Source organism: Rhinoraja longicauda, chromosome 7, assembly GCF_053455715.1.
Source record: "Rhinoraja longicauda isolate Sanriku21f chromosome 7, sRhiLon1.1, whole genome shotgun sequence".
Lineage (NCBI taxonomy): Eukaryota > Metazoa > Chordata > Chondrichthyes > Rajiformes > Arhynchobatidae > Rhinoraja > Rhinoraja longicauda.
The window spans coordinates 42,087,213-42,107,559 of NC_135959.1; the positions used below are offsets into that span (position 1 = coordinate 42,087,213).

Genomic DNA, 20,347 nt, shown 5'->3' on the forward strand with positions numbered 1-20,347 from the left:
TCCCGTGCTGCAGGTGGCGCTGCACAGGACAAAGGGACATGTTTTTGTACATAGTTATCTTGGCTGTACACAGTGTGGAGTGTGCAGTCAGATTATAGGGTTGCAGCCATTTTAGTCGTCTTGCTGCCAGCATTGAGTTACTGTAATAAAGACTTGTGTTGTACCTTGAAGCCTCGCAAAGGTTTATACAGACATAGAACAAGAACACGAAACAGTAGAAGACACAGGGAACAAGAAGCAGAAATCTTTTCTATCCATTACCTGGTCAGTTTTTGAGAGAAATATGCTTTACTCTGGAATGTCAGGGACCGAGGGGAGGCCTGATGGAGGTATATAAAATTATGAGAGGCACAGATAGGGTGGACAGTCAGAGCCTTCTCTCAGGAAGTAAATGTCAAAGACTAGTGGGCATAGTTTAGAGATACAGCATGGAAACAGGTCCACTGATTCCATGCCCGCCAGAGTCACTACCTCACGACACCCAGAAACCCAGGTTCGATCCCAACCTTGGGTGCTGAGGTTGCACAGTCTCCCTGTGACCACGCGGGTTTCCTCTGGATGCTCCGGTTTCCTCCCACATCCCAAAGACATGTCGGCTTGTAGGTTAATTGGCCATCTATAAAATTGCCCCTGATGTGAAGCGAGTGGACGAGAAAGTTGGATAACAAGAACTAGTATAAATGGATGATTGATGGTTGGAATGGACTCGGTGAGCCGAAGAGCCTGTTTCTCTAAACTAAACTAAGCACAAATTTTGGTTCAAAACTGAATTGTGATTTTTAAGCTCAGAGTAAGACACATATTTACATGCGCTGTACGAGAATATTACACTAAGCACGTATTATACAAAATACCATACAGAAACATTTTGAAACTTGCCAACTTCTTACACATTACAAACCTTAAAGTTTCAGCTACAGACGATAGAAGTAAAATGTTCACACAGCCCTGTCAAGAGAAGAGTTTCAAAAGTTTAAAACATCAGAAATATCAAGATTTTAAACATTTAATCTCTGGGGAAGAGTTGGTCTGATGGTGATATGTTGTTTGTTTAGTTTAGAGATATAGCCCACCAAGTCCATGCCGACCTGTACACACTAGTTCTATCCTACACACAAGGGGCAATTTACAGAAGCCAATTAACCTACAAACCTGCACGTCTTTGGAATGTGGCAGGAAACCAGTACACCGGAAGAAACCCACGCGGTCACAGGGAGAACGTGCAAACTCTGTACACCCGAGGTCAGGATCGAACCCGGGTCTCTGGCACTGTAAGGTAGCAACTCTACCGCTTGCCATTGTGCCGCCCTTGTTACGCTGAGTCCTTTGTGCCGTGATACCTCCCCCACCCACATCGCACCCAGATTAACCCATGACCCTCATGTTCTACTTAGGTAGCTTACAATCCAATTGTATGAACATTGAATTATCCAATTTTTGCTAACAACCCCCCACCCTTCTCTTTCCTGTGCTCACCCTCCCACCTCAGTGCATACCTAATTCTCTTACTGTCCACCCTCCCCTCCCCTTTTTCACCCCCTCCCCTCTGTCCCCTTCCATGAGATCCTTTCCTCTGGCATTACAATGCACCCTTCTTTCCTTATCCAGCACCCTTTTGTCACCTTTTCACCTCTAGCCTTTATCACTTACTCTACTCATCTGCCACTCAGACTCCCCTCCACCTGCATCCGCCTATCACTTGCCAGGCTTTGTCCTGCCCCCACCTCTCTTTTCCAGTATTCTCCCCCCCCCCTTCCCAACTCCAATCAGTCTAAAGGAACCTGACCCAAAACATAACCTATCCACGTTCTCCAGAGATGCTGCCTGACCCACTGGGTTACTCCGATCATCAACTAGAGTGGGCACAAACCAGCATCTGCAGTTCCTTCTTACCATGTTCAGGAACAATAACTTCCCAACAACCATCAGCCTATTGAAAGCTACGAACTCCATCTAAACTCTGAACTACCTTGATTGTACGAGGGACTTTAGGCTTTGTTTAGTTTTTGGACCATATTGTGTTTTTTATTTGTAGGACTTCTCTTACTTGTTTTTTCGTTGTGTTAACTACTGTGTTTGCAGCCTGTTGTGCAGCTGAAAGTAGGAATTTCATTGTTCCATTGTGGGACATGACAACGCTCTTGACTCCTGACTAACATGCGCAACAACACTAATTTAGTCAAATGCTTGTTCAATTACCCGTAGTTACTAATTTAACACCTAGGTTTAAGTGTGAGTGAGCATCCTGTTCCTAGATTTCACTTGTCCAGTGATCAGTTTAATATACAAAGGCACTGGGCTGTAGCCCAGACCATCTCGCAAACCAACCTGCCTTCCATTGACCACCATCAACACTTCATGCTGCCTCGGCACTTATGTTGCCTCAGCATAATCAAGGACCAGTCTCACCCTAGCCACTCCCCCCTCCCCTCTCCCATCAGGCAAGAGATACAGAAATGTGAAAATGCTTACCTCCAGATTCAAGAAAAGTTTCTTCCCAGCTATTATCATGCAACTGAACCATCTTATCATCAACTAGAGAGTGGTCCTGACCTACCATCTACCTCATTGGAGAGCCACAGAATATCTTTAATCGGACTTTACTGGACTTTATCTTGCACTAAACATTATTCCCTTTATCCTGTATCTGTACACTGTGGACGGCTTGATTTTAAATCATGTATAGTCTTTCCGCTGACTGAATTGCACACAACAAAAAGCTTTTCACTGCACCTCAGTACATGTGACAATAAACAAAACAAAACTATCCATGTATCTGTCCAAATGTCTTTTGAATGTTATTTTAATTTGCAGTGGCCATGTTTAATACTGCAGGCATTTTAAGTAATCCATGCCCAAATGTTTCTGATTCACTTGCAGAAATGTATGTGGAATTTTGTCTGTAAAATAGTGGGCAGCTGTGGACAGTTCTACAAGGGTAGATCTCGATGTTACTGTTACTCTGCTTGCAGTGGATGGGGTGTTTAGAACTACCAACAGCACAGAACCCTTCACTAAATGCAGTGTTAAACATTCACCTGGTCATCTCCGTACAAGATCATGCAGTCATCAGCCCCTGTAGAACTGGAAAAGAAAACAATTTAAGTCTTAGCATGATATTCAACAAGACAGATCTCACCGTGTTATCCTGACGTAATTAAACCGTCAAACCTGAGGCTCTGCTGCAGACATTTTATTTAAAGTACAAGTTCTGTGAAATATTCGTGCTTTACATTATGGAATGCTAATTTTATAAGCTATAGAAATATATTCAACAAGAACAGGCTGAAAACTGATAGTAAGTATATACAGTAAAAGCTTGGCTGGACCAGGCGCTGGACCAGGCACTGCTCCAAGGGGCCCAGCGAGTGGACCGCACGTAGCCTACAGCGGTGGAGGACACCATGGCAATGCCGCCAGGATGCCGGGCATTCATGGTCAGGTTAAGAACCCTGCACGTACAAACTGGGTCTTGAAAATGGCACCAAACTGGCGACTCTGTATACTGTGGCAGTGTTCTACTGCTGAACACGTACTGTATTTGTGATGCTTATCTAAGATGTATCTATGTGCTTATGTATAGTGATACTTGTACTGAACTGTTTACAAAAATGTATTTCACTGTACCCTGGTACATGTGACAGATAAAGTACCATTACTATTACCATTAATAATGAGAGGCACTGACAGGGTGGACGGTCAGAACCTTTTTCCAAGGGTGCAAATGTCAAATATTTAAGGGAATAGGTTCAAGGTGCGAGGGTCAAAGTTTAAAGTAGATGTGTGGGGTAATTTATTTTTAAACACAGAGATTGGTGGGGGTCTGGAACGTGCTCCTGGGGGTGGTGGTGGAGCAGATACGATGGTGGTGTTTAAGAGACTTTTATATGGGAATGTGGACATGCAGGGTATGGAGAGATATGGATCACGTGCAGGCAGAGGAGATTAGTTTAACGGTATCATGTTCGCCACTGACATTATGGGCCAAAGAGTGTGTTCCTGTGCTGTACTGTTCTATGCTCCATGTTCTGAGGAATAACTCAGCCATTGGCAAATCTGTAACGCACAGGTGTCATGGGTTATGAGGCGAAGGCAGGAGAATGAGGTTAAGAAGGAAAGATAGATCAGCCATGATTGAATGGTGGAGTAGACTCGATGGGCCGAATGGCCTAGTTCTGCTATTAGAGCTTATGAACTTATCTCACCAATAGTCAAGCTGCAAAGGGCATGTTTCCAATCCAGCAATTTGACAATACGGTTCAAAGGTGGAAAGCTCATAGATCTGAATTTCCCGATCTCTAAATTGAAAAGAAATGCAAAATAGGATTGTGAAATACCTCACCTTGATTAATTCATCGTCTGTATCATAAAATTCATTATTAAATTCATATTAAACTGAGAGAGATGCCATACCCAGTACTGAGAATAAACTTGTTATATTGATACATGGTGGTGAAGTCAGTCACCCATTTTGGCTTTCGGTGAAAAGGCTTCTCCTGTAAAGTAAAATAATTATTTATGTTGTCGTGTTGTATTGCAACTACTTTTACCGTTAGGTTTTAAGGTTTATTATTGTCATGTACTGTATATCGAGGGATGATGAAAAGCTTTGTTTTGCATGTTATCCCAACAGATCAGATACACCATACATAGTTTATTGTCATGTGTACCGAGGTACAGTGAAAAGCTTTTTGTTGTGTGCTCTCCAGTCAGCAGAAAGACTATTCATGATTACAATCGAGCCGTCCACGGTGAACAGATACAGGATAAAGGGAACAACATTTAGTGCAAGATAAAGTTCAGTAAAGTCCAATTAAAGATAGGCCAAGGATTCAAACTCAAGTGGAAAAGGTAGAGCAAAGGAGAAGGTAAGAGTGCAGAATATCTCAGCATTGTAGTGCATCAGTTCCATAGTCAAAGTCCAATGTCTGCAATTGGATAGTGGTGAATCGGACAATACCTTAGCTTATGGATGGGCCATTCAGAAGCCTGATAACAGAGGGGGAGAAGCTGTTCCTGAGTCTGGTGGTGTGCTATTTCAAGTTTCTTCCAGACGAGAGCAGGGGGGGGAAGGAAGAATGTGGGAGAAATGGGTGTGCATCAGGTGGGGCACATGAGAGGGCAAAAAAAGAGATTGGGGGTATTTAATCTGCTTGGAGGTTGAGGGAAACACAGTGTCTTGTTTAGTTTAGAGATACAGCATGGAAATAGCCCCATAGCCCACTGAGGCGACGCTGACCATTGATTGCCTGTTCACACTAGTTCTATGTTATCACACATTCTCTCCACTCCCTACAAACAAATCTTTACAATGTACCTTGGTACATGTGACAATAATAAACCTAAAACTATGGACATGGGTTTAAGATGAGAGGGAGAAAGATTTAATAGGAAACTGAGGGGCACCTTTTTCACACAGATGGTGGTGGGTATATGGAACGGGCTGCCAGAGGAGATAATTGAGTCAGGTACTATAACAACATTTAAAAGACATTTGGACAGGTACATGGATAGGAAAGGTTTAGAGGGATATGGGATAAAGATGAGCAGTTGGGACTAGTGTAGATGGGACATCTTGGTCAACATGGGCAGGTTGAGCAGAAGGGCCTGTTTCCGTGCTGTATGAATGTATGACTCTATGACCAGTGTAGATGGGGCATCTTAGTCAGCATGGGCAGATTTGGCAAAAGGGACTGTTTCCATGCAGCATGACTCAATGACTCTATGACTAATGTAGATGGGGCATCTTAGCATGGGCAGGTTGAGCTGAAGGACTTGTTTCTGTGTTATATAACTCTATGACTAGTGTAGATAGGGCATCTTGGTTGACACGGGCAGGTTGGGCCGATGGACCATTTTCCGTGCAAAATAACGATGACTCACTGACTAGTGTAGATGGGGATGTTGGACTGCATGGACGAGTTTGGCCAAAGGACCCGTTTCCATGCTGTATGACACTGACTAGTGTAGATGGGGCATCTTGGTCGGCGTGGGCAGGTTGGGCTAAAGGGTCTGTGACTATGGGCCTGTTTCCAGGCTTGTTTCCATGACCCCATGGCTCAAAATGTACATACGAAGAGTCGCTTGCTCCGCTTCAGTTTGAGCTGGGCTGACCAGAAGGAGATGGTTCCATCTTCTCTCATCATGATGAAGCACTGGTCAGGAGTGAAGTAAATGCGTAGGATCTGCTCAGCGTGAGAGAGCTCCCTGAACATGGCCGGAAGGGAGAACGAGACATGTTTTGATCGCACATAAGACTCCTCAATCCCCTTGTACTTCAGTTGCATGTATGTACAGAATTCATCCTGTCAAACAAAAGGAATGGAAAAGGGATTATTCCAGAACATGGAAAACATTGATCAAAAAGAATCCTGGCCCCCCCTTCTCCCGCCCCCCTCTCCCACCCTTCCCACCCTTCCCACCCCCCCCCCCCCCGCTCCTGACTACAGGTGCCATCTGTATGGAGTTTGCACGTTCTTCTTGTGACCACATGGGTTTTCTCCAGGTGCTCCAGTTTCTTCCCATATTCCAGAGGCATGCAGGTTTGTAGGTTAATTGGATTCAGTAAATTGTCCCTTGTGTGCAGGACAGATCTAGTGTTCCGGTGATCGATGGTCAGTGTGGACTCGGTGGGCCTGTTTCCACACTGTTACTCTAAACTAAACTAAAGTAAATAAGCTGCCAGAGGAGATAGTCCCACACGCCATGACAACATTTAAAAGACATTTGGACAGGTATGCGGATAGGAAAAGTTTAGAGGGATATGGACCAAATGCGGACAGGTGGGACTAGTGTAAATGGAGCATCTTGGTCAGAATGGGCAAGTTGGGCCAAAGGGCTGGTTTCTGTGCTGTATGACTCTATAACTGACTGGAGAAGATCAGAAATTATTTACTGACTCTGCATCTTTTAAAAAGACATTGTGACGATCTACAGTATTTATTCCTATGCCACAGTGTTCAGTTACTGTCATCTGAGTTGCACAACACTTTCAACTATGCCTAATGAATTCTAGATTAAAATCACTTACAGTAGGATGGCTTTGAGGTCAAAGTAATCATTTATAATATTAGTCTCTAGTTTAGTTTAGAGATACAGCACGGAAACAGACCCTTCGGCCCACCGTGTCCGCGCTGACCAGCGATCCCCACACTAACGCTATCCTACACACTAGGGACAATTTACAATCTTTACCAAAGCCAATTAACCTACAAACCTGTACCTCTTTGGAGTGTGGGTGGAAACCGGAGCACCCGGGGCAAACCCATGCAGTCATTGGGAGAACGTACAAACTCCGTACAGACAGCACCTGCAGTCAGGATCGAACCTGGGTCTCCGGCGCTGTAAGGCAGCAAATCTACTGCTGTGCCACCGTGCCGCCTAATCGCAACATTGGGAGGAATCCTAAAATAGATCAGCCATGATTGAATAGCAGAGTAGACCGGAGGGCCGAATGGCTTAATTCTGCTCCTATGATTCATTAAGTTATTATAACCGAGTTCCCCAGTTCTGCAGTCATGCCATTACACATACCCATTCAATCTGACCATCTGCAGAATAATCAATCTTCCTGAACAGTTCTTCTATTTGGTCATCATGCTAGAACGAAGAACAGTAAAACTAATTAAACTAGAAATGGTTAACACTGGCATTTTCAAATTAGGTCTCCAGTCATGCGATCAGGTGAAACTTCAAGCTCAAGTTTATTGCCAACTTATGAATAAGGGTTCTGACCCGAAATGTAAACTATTCCTTTTCTCCAGAGATGCTGCCTGACCTACTGAGTTAGTCCAGAACTTTATGTCTATCTTCAATAAACCAGCATCTGCAGTTCCTTCCTATATTTATTGCTAACTTCTACAGATGCACCATAAAAAGCATTTTATCGAGATGCATCACAGTATGGTTTAGAAACAGCTCCATCCAAGACCGCAAGAACTTGCAGAGAGTTGTGGACGTGGCCAGACCATCATGCAAACCAATTTCCTTTCCATTGACTACATTTACAATTTAGACTATATTTTAGTTTTTAAGTTTTAAGACTTAAAAAAAAAAAAACTAAAGCCCAAGTGTAAATGGAGTCATTGGAAAGGAGATTGGTTTGCGTGATGACCTAGTCTTTGCTTTAGACTGCAGAGATACAGCGCGGAAACAGGACCTTTGGCCCACCGAGCTAACCAGTGATCACTGCGAACACTATCACCATCCTACACACCAGAGAGAATTTACAATTTATAGAAGCCGATTAACGTACAAACCTGCACGTCTTTGGAGTGTGGGAGGAAACTGGAGCACCCGGAGAAAACCCACTCAGTCATGGAGAAAACGTACAAACTCCATACAGACAGCACCCATAGTCAGGATCGAACCCGGGCCTCTGGCGCTGTAAGGTATCAGCTCTACCACTGCACCGCCACTTCACATTGCCTCAGCAAGGTCACCAGCATAATCAAGGATGAGCCTCACCCCGCTCACTCCATCTTTTCCCTTCTCCCATCAGTCAAGCGGTACAGAAGTGTGAAAACACACACCTCCAGATTCAGGGACAGTTTCTTCCCAGCTGTTATTAGGCAACTGAACGTCCTCTCATCAGCTAGAGTGCAGTCCTGACCTCCCATCTACCCAATTGGACCCAAATGTAATCGGACTTTATTGGACTTTATCTTGCGCTAAACCTTTATCCTGTATCTGTACACTTTGGACGGTTGATAGCAATCATGTTGAGACTTTTTCGCTGACTGAACAGCACGCAACAAAAGCTTTTCACATCTGATAATAAACTAAACTAGAGTAACTCAGCAGGTCAGGCAGCATCTCTGGAGAATGGATAGATGGCTTAGCAGGCAACTAACAATCTTTTCATTGTACCTCGGTACACGTGACAATAATAATAAACTAAACGCATAAGTACAGTCGGGTACAGGTACAATGAAAATCTTGCTTGTGGCAGCATCACAGACACAGACTCAGACAAAGACACAAACAAAATTATATATAAATTACACATAAACGTCTGGTCTGTTTCAACTGTTGCTCGTTGCTTGTTGGGAGGAAGCCCTAGTAAAACAGCCCACTGACAGCGAAATGTTCTCACCGCAGGGAAAAGCTTCAAATGCCTAGGAGTCAATATCACCAACAACTTGTTCTGGACCACCCATATTGAAGCAATAAATGACGCCTGTACTTCTACATAAAGCATCCAGTCGAGACCCTTCACCAGTCTGAAGAAGGGCCTCGACCCGAAACATCACCCATTCCTTCTCTCCAGAGATGCTGCCTGTCCCGCTGAGTTACTCCAGCATTTGTGACTATAACTGGTTACCTGTGATCTGGTTACCCAATGTTGTTGATAATTTACTGTGTTACTGATTTATTGTTCTGTTGTAAAATCAGGTTATTTTACCCTCTTTCTGAGGAGAGTCTTGTTTGAATTGTGGGTGTCCAGCTGCTGCTAGTTGAGAGGAAGACCTAGGATAACACCCCACTGATAGTGAAACCTTCTCACGACAGGAAAAAATAACACAGTACATAAGTGAATACAAGCTCATCCTCCAACACTTACTATAGCATGATATCCCAGGCATTTCTTCATTATCATCTTAAAATCTTCCACATCCAACGATGTCCTACCATCGTTTCTAGATTCCTGAAGAACAGAAGTAAAGACAGATTTCTTATTTGGATTATTGCATGCAGTTCAGGTCATCCCATTACAGGAAGGAAGTGGAGGTTTTGGGGAAGGTGCAAAGGAAGTTTACTAGAATGACAAAGTGCTGGAGTAACTCAGCGACTCAGGTAACATCTCTGGAGAACATGGATAGAAATTTTTGTAGGTCAGAGGTCCCTATCCATGTTCTCCAGAGATGCTGCCCGAGTCACTGAGTTACTCCAGCACTTTGTGTACTTTTTAACTAGGATAGGTAACGTTTCAGGTCGGGGGGGGAAGAAAGCTGGAAGAGAGGACGGGAAGAGGAAAGCATGAAGTTGTGAATCTGTGGAATTCTCTTCCACAGAAGGCAGTGGAGGCCAATTCACTGGATGTTTTCAAGAGAGGGTTATATTTAGTTCTTAGGGCTAACGGAATCAAGGGATATGGGGAAAAAGCAGGAACGGGGTACCGATTTTGGATGATCAGCCATGATCATATTGAAGGCAGTGCTGGCTCGAAGGGCCGAATGGTCTACACCTGCACCTATTTTCTACGTTTCAATGACATGTAATAGGTAGACAGAAATGAGGGGTGGGGGGGGGGTTGCTAGGCTTCTGTGTTGTCTGAAAATTGCCCCTAGAGTGTAGGGGGTAGCAGCTCATTCCATATACCCACCACACTCTGTTGAAAACGTTGTCCCTCGGATCCCATGAAATCCTATTACATCTTTTCCCTCTCACTTTAAACCTATGTCCTCTGGTTCTTTATTCCCATCTATATACTAAAACTCTTGTTTGTTTGTTTGTTCCTGAACTACAGCCAAAACGGTACACGACAGAAAGACAATTTTAGGCCCACTTTACTCACCGTCGTCCCTCGGTGCTAATGGAAGAAATTTCATTGAAACCGGTGTTATACTTTAAAATGTATTTACATTTTAAAGTTTAAATCTATCTCCTGGGGAGGGAGGGGGGAGGGAGGGAGGTGGCGGGAGGGGGGGAGGGAGGGAGGTGGCGGGAGGGGGGGAGAGGCAGGGGGGGAGGGAGGGAGGCGGGTTGAGGGGGATGGTGGGGGGGAGGGGAAGGGGGGAGGGGGAGGGAAGGAGGGGGAGGGGAGGAGGGGAGGAGGGGGAGGGGAGGAGGGGGAGGGGAGGAGGGGGAAGGGAGGAGGGGGAAGGGAGGAGGGAGAGGAGGAGGAGAGGAGGAGGAGGGGGGAGAGGAGGAGGAGGGGGGAGAGGAGGAGGAGGTGGGAGGGGAGGAGGGGGAGGGAAGGGGAGGAGGGGGAGGGGAGGAGAGGAGGGGGAGGGGGGAGGGTGCTGCACCAATGCAGGTTTGGGCCCAACGGGTCCACTTGGTCTATACCCTGTAAAAATCTTTGTGCATTCACCCTATCTATTCCCCTCTTTCAATCTTATTTTTAAAAATTGCCTTAATAACTAGCACGTTGCTAACAAGATGTTAGCACTGAGAAAATATAATAAAAAGTAATGCGTATATTTTAATTCAGCTGAATAAAGTAAATGTCCAATCACAGAGTGTATAAGATCATGAGAGGAATGGACAGGGTAAAAGCACAGTCTCCTTTATCTGAGTAGGGGAGTCAAGAAACAGGGAACATAGGTTTGTGAGGAGGGAAGGATTTAATAGGAACCCGAGGGGCAACCTTTTCATACAGAGGGTGGTGGGTGTATGGAACGAGCTGCCAGATGAGATTGTTGAGGCAGGGACTACCATAATGTTTTTTAAAAATTTGGAAGGGTACATGGATAGGATAGGTTTCGAGGGATGTGGGCCAAATGCCAGCAGATGGGACTGGTGCAGATGGGACATGTTGGTCGGCATTGTGAAGAGCCAAAGGGCCTGTTTCCATGCTGTATGACCATGACTCCAAACATTTAATCTACCTTTGATTTAAACCAGCATCTTTAGTTCTTTCTTACACATTTAATCTAACGTTGTTTCTTTCTTCAGGGACCTCTTTGAATTTAATTTGTATCTTTGACAGCAAATGACATGTAAACTCACTTCAAATGCAGCTTGGATGCTTTTCAGATGTGTCAAGGAGACCTGCTGTTCAATCTGAAAATAAAATAGCAGTGATTATTTAAAAATCGAGAATGTTTAATTGTCATATGCACCAAAATGGAACAATGAAATTCTTGCTGGTAGCAGCATAACAGATCTGTAAACACAGTACTTATTAGATAGCATTGGGCAGCACATTGGTGCAGCGGTAGAGTTGCTGCCTTACAGCGCCAGAGATCTGGGTTCAATGCTGACTTGGGGGTGCTGTCTGTATGGAGCTTGTATGTTCTCCCATGGGTTTCCTCTGGGTGCTCCGTTTTCCTCAAGCATTCCAAAGACCTGTAGGTTTGTAGGTTATTGGCTTCACTAAAATTGAAAATTGTTCCTAGTGAAAGGAATGTGTTCGTGTAAGGGATGATCGCTGATCGGAGCGGACTTGATGGGCCGAAGGGCCTATCCCCAAAGTCTAAAGTATAACAATATAAAAATTAAAAAGTTCAATAAATAAAAAACTCCATTGTAGTACAAAACAAAACAAATGCCATAATTCCCTAGTAAAATCAAGACCGTTCGCAGTTCGTAGTTTAGTTGGTATTTGTCGCGTTCAAGAGCCTGATGCTTGTTGGAAAGAAGCCATTCCTGAACCTGGAGATCACGGTTTTCATACTCCTGTACCTTTTACTATCTCTGTACCTCCTGTATCTCTCCTACTAATCATATTTCAATAAAGCTAGCTTCCATATTATAATAAATGCACCACAGAAATAAGTAGTCAAATTTCTATTCAACAATGTGTGGAAAAATTGATTTACTACCAATATATAACTGATGTTGAAATACAAACCATGCAATTCAATACACTTTTTTGCATTACGATCAAGATCAAGAGATCAAGTGTGTTTGTTTGACATATACACGGATGTGAACAGGAACAATGAAATTCTTATTTGCTGCAGCTTTACCGGTACATTAACACCACCGCAACAATAAATATGCAATAAATTAGCAGTTATTCTAAGTAAGCCAGATTATGAGATTGCAAAAACCAAAGTGCATAAAGCAACCATGATAGGGAAAAGTCTATCGTGGTTCGGTGCTGAGGTAGGGTTGTGGATGGTTTTGTGCAGGTCAATGGAACTACGAGTGCTGTGAGAGGGAAGAGACAGTCAAATGTAAATGGGCTACCAGTGAACAGTCTGCAGTGGGGGCCGCAAAGTAATAGGGCAGATCTTCCACTGCCCGGAGTTTTCCCGAGAGACTGCACCCTGAACCAATGCACAAAGCCTTCTGCATTGAAAAGAGACTTGGGCAGGTTGGACTAAGGGTGGCACAGTGGTGCAACAGTAGAGATGCTGCTTTACAGCGCCAGAGACCCAGGTTCGATCTTGATTACGAATGGTGTTTGTACGGAGTTTCTATGTTCTCCATGTGACCGCGTGGGTTTTATCTGGGTGCACCAGTTTCCTCCCACACTCCAAAGATGTACAGGTTTGTAGGAAAATTGGCCTCTGCAAATTGCCCCTAGTGTGTAGGATAGAACCAGCGTACTCGCTAGTCGCCATGGATTCAGTGCCCTCTAGTATTTGATTTTTCCTTTAGTCTAGTTTATTGTCAGATGTACCAACGTACAGCGAAAAGCTTTTTTTTGTTGCATGCTATCCAGTCAATGGAAAGACTACACCTGATTACAATTGAGCCATCCAGTGTACAGATACAGGATAAAGGGAATAATGTTTCGTGCAAAATATAAATCCAATGAAGCCTGATTAAAGATAGTTTGAGGGTCTCCAATGGAGTAGATGGTAAGTCAGGACTGCTCTCTAGTTGGTGATAGGATGGTTCAGTTGCCTGATAACAGTTGGTAAGAAACTGTCCCTGAATCTGGAAGTGTGCGTTTTCACACTTCTGACCCTCTTGCCTGATGGGAGAGGGAAGAAGAGAGAGTGACCGGGGTGAGACCAGTCTTTGATTATGCTGGTGGCCTTGCACCCTAGGGAAAAAGGGTCTGACAGTCTACTCTATCCATGACTCATAATTTGATATACTTCTATCTGGGCTGTGCATTGATGCTGGTTGCTATGGCCAAGATCAAAGGTCAGGTTCCTCCCACTGACCAATACACAATGATTCCTTAACGGCGCAGCAAATTCACAAATACCTAATCTGCGGTGAGTGAACTGAATGATGACAAATGTCGCAAGCATCTGTAGACAAGAACATTCATCACATCTGCCACATAACTATGATTAGCAGATTACACGATCTATAGACAGCCTCAGCAGGTCAGGCAGCATCTCTGGAGAACATGGACAAGTAACATTTCAGGTTGGCACCATTCTTCAGATTGCTCCACTGCAAAATCTTCTCAAGGTATGACTACTTTGCAGAAGTAGTTCTCCTCCTCTCCCTGAAAGGTATTTCTGTGTGACGCTCTCTCACTCAATCTCTCCCTATGATTATCCACCTATGGCTCAACAGGCTTTTTCCTGCCTCTCCTCTCATCCAGCTTTCTCCCCCATTCCCACAATCAGTCTGAAGAATGGTATCGACCAAAACCGTCGCCTATATATGTTCTTCAGAGATACCGCCTGACCCACTGAGTTGCTCCAGCACTGTCTTTTCTTGTAAACCAGCATCTGCATCTCAGCACTTTGTTCAGGACTCTCCATTCCACTAACCTCTGTCACTATTAATTCCTACTGTCAGCAGAAGAGCGGCTCCCTCAAAGCACCAGAGACACAGGTTCAATCCTGTCCTCAGGTGCTGTCTTCGCACGTTCTCCCTCTGACAGCATTAGTTGCCTCCTGGTGCTTGGGTTTCCTCCAACATCCCAAAGACGTGCAAGTTTGGAGTTTGTGAATTGGCCTTGGTAAAATGCCCCCAGTGGTTTGTTAATTGGCCTCGGTAAAATGCCCGCAGTGTGGGAGAGCGGGTAAAATGTGGTGCTTTTTATTAATGCAATTTATTCCTAAAAAGCAAGATTGGCAAGCTACCTTGCGAACTCGAACAAACACCATTTGGAAAACTGACAGGTTCATTATATCCTTCGTGTTCAGAGAAACAATCTTTTTTGGCAACTCTCTGTACAAGCATTGATGAGGAACGGCGAGATATTAATGGGGGCAGTCATGTTTGATATATTTGAAGCGTTGATGGTTAACTATTATGTGGTTAGGTGACTATCAATGTGAGATAAACAAATGGGGCATGGAAACAGGAAACAATAACAAACCTGTAAGATTCACTTAATGTGCTTGCAAGCACACTCTAGTAGGCACCAGAGAATTCTAACTCAGCGAATCCAAAGCTTCTTTATCACTTTTCTCGGTTTGGAAAGAATACTTTTTTGTTTTAAAGTGCATCCATTCAATGTATTAATTATTTATTCAATTGTATTCCTCACTGTGCGTTTAGGAATACATTTAAAAGCAGAAGCCTTTCCCAGCTAAGCAAACTGATACACTTCATAATATTCAACATGGACTCAACTACAGTTATATTTTAATCTTCACGGTACAAATACTTAACACGCTTCCATTTGCTTACCTCCATGCCGGTAAAGGTTCTTTGAGAATGGAATTAATCTGTCTGCCTTGAAGCTCTCAATTCATCTGGCTGGCTGCAAACCCACTATATTGCTGCCGGTCATAAATTATACATTGGAAACCAACACAACCCAGGTGACACCATCTCCACCTCTACCCACACGGACTGCCGTTGAATTATACGACCATATATTTTGCATGGTTACTGTGCTTACAATAATTCTAATGTATTGGTTAGAGATTAAAAACATTTACTATACTGCTAATTTACAACCAACATTTCCATAGGCAGTTTTGAATTAGTCGAGAGTCAAGAGACATTAATTGTCATATGCACCGACAATGGAAGAATGAAATCTTAGTTTTAGTTAAGAAATACAGCCTCGATCAAGGTTTAGAGGGATATATGGGCCAAATGCAGGCAAAGGGGACTAACATCTTGGTGCTAGTATCTGAGGGCATCTTGGTCAGTATGGATCAGTTGGGCTGAAGGGCCTGTTTCCATGCTTTAGGACTCTAATGTAGTAATTCTGCAGAGTGGACTTTTGGTAAATTCCTTAATCTGTACAATTTTCTTGATTAGTACGGGTGTCAAAGGTTATGGGGAGAAGGCAGGAGAATGGGGTTGAGGGGGGAAATAGATCAGCCATGATCGAATGGCAGTGGACTCAATGGGCTGAATGGCCTGATTGTACTCCTCTGCCTTTCAGCCCACTGAGTCCATGCCGATCATTGATCTCCCGTTCACACTGGTTCTACGTTATCCCAGTTTCTCATCTACTCCCTCCACACTAGGGCCAATTTACAGAGGGTAAATGAACCTACAAATCACACGTCTTTGGGATGTGGAAGGAAACTGGAGCACCCAGAGGAAATCCATGCGGCCACAGGGAGAATGTGCAAACTCTGCACAGATAGCACCCGAGGTCAGGATTGAACAGAGGTCTCTGCACCATGAGGCAGCGGCTCTACCAGCTGGGCCACTGTGCTGGATAGAGGGGTGTTTGAACAATGTGCTTTCCTAATGTAATAAATAAACAGGTTATTGAAGTATGATATTGAAGCAAATCCTCTATCAATCTGGGTTTTATGCCAAACAAAGTGCTGGGAGAGATCAGTGGGTCAGACAGCATTGTTTATAGAGATGTATCATGTGCTCTTCATCAGACATCAGATTCAGCAGGATATCCACACAGCAGGAAATGGAACACTTTCCTACCAATGTGTAGGAATGAACTGCAGATGCTGGTTCACACCAAAGATAGACACAAATAGCAGCAACCCATGGTTAGAATATTAGACAATAGACAATAGACAATAGGTGCAGGAGTAGGCCATTCAGCCCTTCGAGCCAGCACCGCCATTCAATGCGATCATGGCTGATCACTCTCAATCAGTACCCCGTTCCTGCCTTCTCCCCATACCCCCTCACTCCGCTATCCTTAAGAGCTCTATCCAGCTCTCTCTTGAAAGCATCCAACGAACTGGCCTCCACTGCCTTCAGAGGCAGAGAATTCCACACCTTCACCACTCTCTGACTGAAAAAGTTCTTCCTCATCTCCGTTCTAATTTCTCCAACTTCAAGTAACCCTTGCAACTCCCTCTCTCCGTCCCTCCCCCACCCCAGTCGACCTACTAGTTTCACTGTCGTCCTGCTGAGTTTCACTGTTTGTATCACTCGTTAACATCTTCTCCACAGCCAACAATGGACCATGATGTGCTCCACCTCTTCTTGATCATCGTTACTTTTTGCATATCTTTCATACATTTGTTCCATTTACTTTTTATATCTCTCGTTTCCCTTTCCCCTGATCCTTAGTCTGAACAAGGGCCTCGACCCGAAACATCACCTCCTCCTTTTCTCCAGAGATGTTACTCCAGCATTTTGTGTCTACTTGCTTACTAAACACAGTTCAACACAGCTGGCTTCCCTATTATGTTAAATATAGCACGGAAATAAGTGGAGAGTCAAACTTTTTCGTTTTAGTTTAGAGATACAGCGCAAAAACAGGCCAGCGATCCCTGTACACTAGTACTATCCTACACACTCATGATAATTTACAATTTTTACCAAAGCCAAATTAACCTACAAACCTGTACGACTTTGGAATGTGGAAGGAAACCGGAGCACCCGGAGAAAACCCACGACCCACGCGAACAACATACAAACTCCGTACAGATAACACCCGTAGTCAGGATTGAACCCGTGTCTCTGGCGCTGCAAGGTAGAAACTCTACCGCTGTGCCACCATGCCACCCCTTTTGTTCAAAGCTGCGTGGAAAATTTGATTTATACCAATACATAACTAGGAGGTAGAAATACAAACCATGCAATTCAATACATTAAGATCAAGAGGTCAAGTGTGTTTGACATATGCATAGATGTGAATGGGAACAATGAAATTCATATTTGGGCGGCACGGTAGCGCAGCGGTAGAGTTGCTGCTTTACAGCGAATGCAGCGCCGGAGACTCAGGTTCGATCCTGACTACGGGTGCTGCACTGTAAGGAGTTTGTACGTTCTCCCCGTGATCTTCGGTTTCCTCCCACACTCCAAAGACGTACAGGTATGAAGGTTAATTGGCTGGGTAAATGTAAAAATTGTCCCTAGTGGGTGTAGGATAGTGTTAATGTGCGGGGATCGTTGGGCGGCACGGACTTGGTGGGCCGAAAAGGCCTGTTTCCGGCTGTATATATATGATATGATATGATGATATTTGCTGCAGCTTTACAGGTACATTAACACCACCACAACAATAAATATGCAATAAATTATCAGTTAATTTAAGTAAACCAGACCAGGAAGCTAGACGCCACCCTCAACGACACCATGCGGATCATCACTGGCTGCCTACGCCCTACTCAGACGGATCTCCTGCCGGTGCTCGCAGGTATCGCACCCGCCAAGCTTCGCAGAGAGTTCTTCACGCATAGGCTGGTGTGCAAGGCCCCATCGGACGCCAAACATCCTCTACACCACCTCGCCCAGGATTCACAGCAACTGGGACCTCAACACCTGTCATCTCGTCACCCTTTTTCCCGTCATGCAGCGACCCTCTGTGGCTCCGGTTTCAACATACTAGGAGCATGGAGAACCAGCTGGGAACAGACATCGCGACCTCCTCAATTCACTGTCGCACCGAACACCACAGCCCCACCCGGCTCGGACATGCCCCGCAAAGAGTGGGTCGCCCTGAACCGGCTCCGCACAGGGGTCGGCCGGTTCAACGCCAACATGCATCGTTGGGGGTTGCGTTCATCAGCAGCCTGCATGTGTGGAGCAGACCAGCAAACAGCGCAGCACGTAATTTTCGACTGGACTGTCCTCCATCCCCCTGGTGGAGGGGTAGACCTCACGGCCCTTGACAACAGCACATTGCACTGGCTACAGTGCCTGGAGGGCGTTACATAATTTCTGCTGCCTCAAACGCAATAATAATAATAAGAAGAAGAAGCAGAAGAAGAGGTAAACCAGACTATGATATTGCAAAAAGCAAAGTGCATAAAGCAACCATGACAGTGGAAAGTTTGTAGTGGTTTGGTGCTGAGGTAGCAGTGAGATGAGAACGTGGCCAGGGTGGTGTGGGTCTTTGATGATATTAGCTGCCTTTTTGAGGCTGCGCCTCCCGTTGATCCCTTCGATGGTGGGAAGGTCAGCAGCCATGATGGACCAGGCAATGTGTGTGGGGAGGTCAGTACCTGTGATAGACCAGGCAGTGTTTGGTGGGGAGGTCAATACCCCTGATGGACCAGGCAGTGTTCACCACTTTCTGCAGCTTCCTTTGTTCCAAGGCATTTGAGTTACTGAACCAGGCTATGATGCAACCAGTCAGTGTGCTCCCAACCATAGACTTGTAGAAAGTGGTAGTATTCTACGACATACCAAATCCCCTCAATCATCTTAGGAAAGCGAGTCGTTGATAAACTTTCTTTATTGCTCTTTGTCCTTCAATGGGGTAAAGGTGAATCTGGCAGTATCCTAGCTTATAGAAGGACCATTCAGAAGCCTAATAACAGAAGGGAAGAAGCTGTTCCTAATTCTGGTGGTGTGTGCTTTCGATCTTCTGTTGAACGAGAGCAGGGAGGAGGAGGATGACCGGGGAGGGACAGGGACTAGTCTTTGATTATGTTGGCTGCTTTCCTGAGGCAACGTGAAGTGTAGTTGGAGTGAATAGTGGGGAGTCTGGTCTGTGTCATAGACTGGGCTACATCTACAACTTCGGCCCAACTTGCCGATGCCAAGATTTTTACTAGAATGTTCCTGGATTGGAGGGTATTAAACGTAAGCAGTGGTTAGATAAACTTAGCTTGTTTTCTCTGGAGCATCAGAGGTTGAAGAGAGACCTGATAGAAGAATATAAAATTATGAGAGGCCAGAACCTTTTGCCCAGGGTGCAAATATCAAAGTCTAGAGAGCATAGCTTTAAGATGAGAGGAGCAAAGTTTAAAAGGAGATATGTAAGACGTTAGTTTGTGGGTTTAAAAAAAATTGTATTTACAGAGGGTGGTGGGTGCCTGGATCACGCTGTGCGGGGTAGTGGTGGAGGGAAACACAATAGTGGTATTTAAGAGACTTGGATAGGCACATGGATATGCCTATTCTGACCTTGGATTTTCCCAAACAATCTGCCAATGGATCAAGGACTTCCTGACCAACCGCCCCAGACCGTCAAAATAGGCCCTCACCTCTCCTCCACCATTACACTGAGCACCGGCTCACCACAGGGCTGTGTGTTGAGCCCCATCCTTTACTCCCTCTACACTCACGACTGCGCCCCCACCCATCCCACCAACACCATCATCAAGTTCGCGGATGACACGACTGTGGTTGGACTCATCTCAGGAGGAGATGAGACAGCCTACAGGGATGAAATCCAAAGGCTGGCAGCATGGTGTTCAGTGAACAATCTTGTCCTGAACTTCTCCAAAACAAAGGAACTTATAATTGACTTTAGGAAAACCAGTGTAGAATACGACCCACTCTACATCAATGGGGTCTGTGTGGAAAGGGTACCCGCTTTCAGGTTCCTGGGTACGCACATCGCAGAGGATCTTACCTGGTCTACCAACACCATCACCACAGTGAAGAAGGCACAGCAGAGACTCCACTTCCTGAGGATCCTCAGGAA

General features: G+C 44.8%; 1 protein-coding gene across 1 annotated transcript in view; it reads right to left on the reverse strand.

The window, feature by feature from the left end:
• Positions 1 to 20,347, reverse strand: part of wdr95 (WD40 repeat domain 95) — a 73,855-nt gene that overhangs the window by 37,145 nt on the left and 16,363 nt on the right. Inside the window, exons 3-10 of the mRNA XM_078403041.1 lie at positions 11,674 to 11,727; positions 9,563 to 9,646; positions 7,534 to 7,599; positions 6,075 to 6,305; positions 4,414 to 4,496; positions 4,206 to 4,298; positions 3,039 to 3,084; positions 902 to 948 (exon numbers count right to left, since the gene is read on the reverse strand). Coding sequence (XP_078259167.1) covers positions 902 to 948; positions 3,039 to 3,084; positions 4,206 to 4,298; positions 4,414 to 4,496; positions 6,075 to 6,305; positions 7,534 to 7,599; positions 9,563 to 9,646; positions 11,674 to 11,727 — 704 coding nt within the window. The remainder of the gene's footprint in view (positions 1 to 901; positions 949 to 3,038; positions 3,085 to 4,205; positions 4,299 to 4,413; positions 4,497 to 6,074; positions 6,306 to 7,533; positions 7,600 to 9,562; positions 9,647 to 11,673; positions 11,728 to 20,347) is intronic.